The following is a 6,034-nucleotide window of genomic DNA, read 5'->3' as shown; positions in this document are numbered from 1 at the left end:
GAGCATATATGCGTTAGTATACGCTATTTATCTTTCTCTTTCTGACTTACATCACTCTGTATAATAGGCTCTAGGTTCATCCACCTCATTAGAACTGACTCAAATTGCATTCCTTTTTATGGCTGGAATTCTCTGGTGGCTCAGACGGTAAAGTCTGTCTGCAATGTGGGAGACCAGAGTTTGATCCCTGGCTCAGGAAGATCTCCTAAAGAAGGAAATGGCAACCCACTCCAGTATTCTTGCCTGGAAAACTCCATGGACGGAGCAGCCTTGTGGGCTCCAGTCCACAGAGTTGCAGTCAGACACGACTGAATGACTTCAGTTTCTTTATGGTTGAATAATATTCCAATTTGTGTATGTACAACTTCTTTATCCATTCATCCATTGAGGGACATCTAAGTTGCTTCCATGTTCTAGCTATTGTAAATAGTGCTGCAATGAATATTGGGGTACATCTTTTTCAGTTTTGGTTTCCTCAGGGTATATGCCTAGCAGTGGGATTGCTGGGTCATATGGTGGTGGAAGGCAGATTCTTAACCACTGGTCCACCAGGAAGTCCCTTTCTTTTTATTCCCCTCTACTGGTGTTCCTGCCCTATTTCAAACCTCACATGGGTCCTACTTACTCTACTCGTTTCCCCTCTTACTGCACTTTCCCCTCAACCTTTGACTGCCCTGTTTTTGCCTTTCTTTCCCATCTCTGCTCCATCTCTGCTCTTGGGGGTACACCTCACCTATCCATGTTATACTCACTTCCACCTCATTCTCTGGCACCCCCAGGTGACTATGCATCACATTTCCTTTCTTTCTTCTTCTGCTCCTCCAATTGTTAGTTTTCTCTCCCGGGTCCCAACGTTCTGAATGCCAAGTTTCCAACTCCTTAATCCTCACCACTGTTACTCTCCCTCCTATCACTTGCTCAGGAGTCCTCTCCCTACAGTGCTCTCCTACCCCTGCAGATCCTGTTTTCATTACTACTTGTATAAAACTGACTTTCAAGGCTCAATTTCTTTTATGTTACTGTCTCTTTGCAAGATTCCCAGCCGTCACCATCTGCATTCTCATTGGTTCCCCTCATTCTTTTCAGCTGTTTTTCTGTGTCCTTCTGTCTCTGCTTCTCCTACACCCTCTTGCCTACATTATTTCCACGGATGTGACTGAATAACATGCCTGCCTACAAGAACATTTTCCTATTGAGTTGAACTGGACACAGAAAAACAATGACTGTCACATGACTGGCCTGGGGCACCTCCACAAGGGGATGAAAGGAAGGGCTGACCATAAGGGGAGGCCTGAGAGAAAGGACGCAAGGAAGAGGGGCTAGGAAAGAGGGGGCCTCAAGTAAGGGGCAGGCTCTCCAGGATCCCAGGACCAGGGAGAGAACGTGGCATCTCCTGCCACCCTCCAAGGGTGGATAGGGCGAGGCTGGGGGATTGTTCCCAAAAGTTCTCCAATGCTGAATAGAAATACGGTGACAGAGGTTTGGAGGAGTAGAAAGAAGTAGCTTTATTACTTTGCCAGGTAAAGGGGGAACACAGTAGGCCAGTGTGTCAAAAACTGTGCCCCTGCTTCCTGGGAAGTTGGAAGAGGTCTTAAGGTTTTCAGGTTGTTTTTTTTTCTTTCCAGGTGGAAAATGGGGCTGAAAAAAAGAATGAGGGCTGGTGTGGTCTTCCATTCTTCCCTTCCTGGGTGAATTGAGATCATCACGCTGGCATCAGGTGATTCAAGAACAGGTTCTGGTGGTCTCTGAGGTCATCGTCCCATGACATTCTTTCTGGAATGAAGAATGCTCCGAGAGGAAAGTAATGCTTCCTTGGAAGGATAAACGCCAAGTGTAGCTAGAGGGCAATCATTTTCAGATTGCAAATAAGCAAGAAAGAGAGGGAGAACAAACATCTGTAGGTTAAGTGGATGGAGAGGAAAAGGACTGTATAAGGACTAACATAATGGGGTGCCTCATTTAGTTTCTGCTACAGCAGGAGCAGAGGTAGTACACAGTTTGAAGAAGCAAAATGTGTGAAAGGCACCTATGTGGAAGAAAAGCCAAGGGCAGGGAGCAGCCCCAGAATGAATTTAAATCCAAAGGAAAACAAGTCTTCTTTTCTCTGTAGCATGCTCTGCCTTTGTTTGTCAGTACATCACTGGGAAACGGCAGAATGACTCCCAGGCATTTGCCAATGGAGATTGTCTCCTTGTTACTACGAATTATCCAAAGTCTTAAGAGTGGAACTTTGACTAAAGATGTTGCAACACTCACTTATCAGGTTTCTCTCTAGTATGAATTCAGCTGATGCTTTGCAAGGGCTGGCAACTCATGAAAGATTTTGTATAACTCAATACATTTGTAAAGTTTTTCTCCAGTATGAATTCTCTGATAAACTGTAAGGTTTCCCTTGTGATTAAAGACCTTGCCACACTCACTGCATTTGGAAGGCTTTTCTGCCATATGAATTTGTTGATAGTTTTAAAGGGTTGTCTTCTCAAGAAAGAACTTGTCACACCCATATTACGTTTGTAAGGTTTCTATTATGAATTCTTGGGTGACTCACAAGGTTTGTTTTGACGAAAGATACTTATAACATTTGTAAGGTTTATCTCTAGTATGAATTTCCTGATGAAGTCCAAGGGCTTCAGTGAAAGACTCTGCCACATACATGATATTTATATGGCTCTGCCTCCTGCATGGATTATCTCATGTCTGCTGATACCTGAGGAAAAATGAAAGGCTTTCCCACAGACACTACATTTTTAAGGGTTCTCTCCAGTATGAATGCTCCTATGAATTACAAGGTCTGGATTTCAGCTAAACATCTTAGCATACATACCACATTTCTGTAATTTCTCTCCTGTATGGATTATTCGATGTCGACTGAGGGTTGAGCTCTGACTAAATGTTCTACCACAGTCATTACATCTATAAGGTTTCTCTCCAGTATGAATTCTATGATGAATTGAAAGCTTTCTTTTTTGACTAAAGACCTTGTCACACTCATTGCATTTGTAAGGTTTCTCTCCAGTATGAATTCTTTGATGAATTACAAGGTCAGAATTTTGGCTAAAGACCTTGCCACATACATCACATTGATGTAATTTCTTGCCTGTATGGATTATCCTATGTCGACTGAGGATTGAGCTCTGATTAAAGGTTTTACCACACTCGTTGCACTTGTAAGGTTTCTCTCCAGTGTGAATTCTTTGATGAACTGAAAGCTTTCCTTTTGTACTAAAGAACTTGCCACACTCATTACATTTGTAAGGTTTCTCTCCAGTATGAATTCTTTGATGAATGACAAGATCTGAATTTCGGCTAAAGACCTTGCCACATACATCACATATACGTAATTTCTCTCCTATCTGGATTCTCTGATGACTCCTGAAATTTGAGCCCTGATGCAGCTTTTTGCCACACTCATTATAAAATCTGTAAGGTCTTACCCTGTGTGGGATCTGGTTTTGCATCAGTATTGAAGGATATATAAAGTCACTCCCATATATATTACAAATATTGGTTTGGAGAGTAGGAGAAACTATTTGAAGAGGTGAAAATGAGGAGCTACTGTTGACATACTTATTAGCTTGATTAAATGCAATTTTCTGTTGATGTTTAAACATAGGTAGTTCATCTTGAAGGCTTAACACAAGTCTATTTCCAGTATGATTGCTTACTGCATCCCTTCTACCATGTTGACTTCTACTATCAATGACATCTTGGTTAAGGGATGTACGGATATTTTTGTAATTTCTTTCATCATCTCTCCACTGAAACCTGAAGTCATTCATGTTCTCCTGAATTTCTGGAAGGTTAAAATGTTTGATTTCCAGGATTTCATTTCTTCCCCAAATCACTGTTCGGCATACTCCTCCTCTATCAGTGTGTGATTTTAGTTGTAATTTCCAGATGTGTATATGAGAAATATCTATAAGATATAAAGAACCATAGATATCCTATTCATTATACTGCATGAATATAAGTTTCAGGTTGAATATAAGTTATTAAATAGAAGTAATACTTCAAACACAGTTATGAAACTTCTCAACCATGTTACATTTTTGAGGAACAATAAATAGGATTCTCCACTACACTTCTGGAGTATTATGAAGTGGCCAGGCCAGATCATCTGAAGAAAGGGCATGTTTAAATTCCTGAGGCTACATCATGAAGCTTTTCATGCCTGAGTCAACATGGCTTTGAGCTCAGTTAAGCAAGGTAGGGGATTTCAAAAGGCAAACAAGGGTAAATCCAAAGATACCTTCCCAACTTTTAGATGGAAGTTATCCTCACCCACAGAGAGCAGGTTCCTGAAGGTCTCCAACATCACATCCACGTATAAGGCCCTCTGAGCAGGGTCCAGGCATTCCCACTCTTCTGGAGAGAATTGGATGGCCACATCATTCAATGTCAACTGTGACTTAAAGTTAAAAAAAAAGTTTCACCAAGGCCATGAGGAGAGTTCTTATTTCCATACAAAATGAATAGAGGTAAAAGATCAATTAAGTTCAAGAATATATTCTGGCAGCCATGAAAAGGCATTTAGAGCTACTTGTATGTCTAATTTTAATTTCCTGTGCTTTGTCATTGAGATTATGATAGCTTCCAAATAGAAGTAGATTTCTCATTTTTTGTGGGCAATACATGAAATATATACAAATAATAATTCAACACCAGGTTGTCTATGTGGAAGGGCTAGATATGTTAGACACACTGAGAATGATCAAACTTGGATACAGAGGAGTATGAGTGGTGTTTTCAGAGATGACAAAGTCCACAGTAGTTTTAAAGAAAGCTCAAAATCTCCAAAGATGATGATGATGATGAGAGAAGCAAAGACAAACAACATTTGAATACTTCCAATATACTATGCATTACTCTAAATGTTTAACATTTTTAACTTGTTAGCAACATCACAGTTCATTAAAGAAAGAATTTTTTACCATCTTACAGAGGAGAAAACTGTCAGAGACACTGAAAAACTCGACTCAGGACAAGAACCTAATGAATCATATAGTAAGCACCTGAACTACCATGTTTGGGTTCTAGAACTGAAGCTGAAAAATTAAAAGCAATGAGCATTAAAAGTTCATTGACACATGATTCCCTGAGAAAATGTGAAAGAAGTTCAAACTGAACAACATGGATCAGCCTAAGAGGTCATTATACATGTGTGCACACATGCACACAAACACAAAATGTTAGTAATCTTATTATTATTTAAACTGTGAACATGGTAGTATAGGGAAAAAAATCAAGGCCAGAGAACACGTTCAAAAGACACCATCAATCGTAACACGACGAACATATTCAAAAGACACCATCAACTGCAACAGAACGAACATATTCAAAAGACACTATCAACTGCAAAACGATGAACATATTCAAGACACTATCGATGGCAAAATGATGTGATAGTTTTAAAATCATGGTATCTTTTTTTTTTAATCATGAAAAGTGAAAGTCACTCAGTCATGTCCTACTCTTTGTGACCCCATGGACTGTAGCCTGCCAGGCTCCTCTGTCCATGGAATTCTCCAGGTCAGAATACTGGAGTGGGTAGCTGTTCCCTTCTCCAGGGAATCTTCCCAACCTAGGGACTGAGCCCAGGTATCCCACACTACAGGTGGATTCTTCACCATCTGAGCCACCAGGGAAGCCCCAAATCATGACATTGTTTATCTAAACCATGGACATGCATATCCATACACCTATGCACACAGGTCAACACTAAAATAACTGAGTAGTCTCCTGACAGTTTTTCAGTCTATTTTTTCAGTATTGTTTTTATTCACATGCATCCTAAGATCCTCCAGACAATGAAAATGCACAAATTGTACTCAATTGAGTTTCCCAAAAAGATTCTACACTAGGATTCTAAAAAAAACTAGTACAGACGTAACACTGATTCAAAATTTTAAGAGTTATTACTGTTACACATTATTTTAACAGATAACAGATAAAAACAAAATAATAAACTTAAAAGATTCTTGAAGCATTAAAAAAGGCAGAAATAATATTGAAAAATATATTATTATTAAAAAAG

At 39.7% G+C, this 6,034-nt stretch overlaps 1 protein-coding gene across 1 annotated transcript; it reads right to left on the bottom strand.

Annotated features, from left to right (window-relative positions):
* LOC102188345 (zinc finger protein 239-like) lies at positions 1,490 to 5,147 on the bottom strand. Its single transcript, XM_018063010.1, has 2 exons — positions 4,282 to 5,147; positions 1,490 to 3,916 (listed from the first exon to the last, which is right to left on the bottom strand). The coding sequence occupies exons 1-2, from the start codon at positions 4,313 to 4,315 to the stop codon at positions 2,799 to 2,801; spliced, it is 1,152 nt and encodes a 383-aa protein (XP_017918499.1). The 5' UTR covers positions 4,316 to 5,147; the 3' UTR covers positions 1,490 to 2,798.

Source organism: Capra hircus, chromosome 18 (assembly GCF_001704415.2).
Source record: "Capra hircus breed San Clemente chromosome 18, ASM170441v1, whole genome shotgun sequence".
Lineage (NCBI taxonomy): Eukaryota > Metazoa > Chordata > Mammalia > Artiodactyla > Bovidae > Capra > Capra hircus.
The sequence above is the reverse complement of the archived record's forward strand: the minus strand, read 5'-3'. Positions and strand labels throughout refer to the sequence as shown.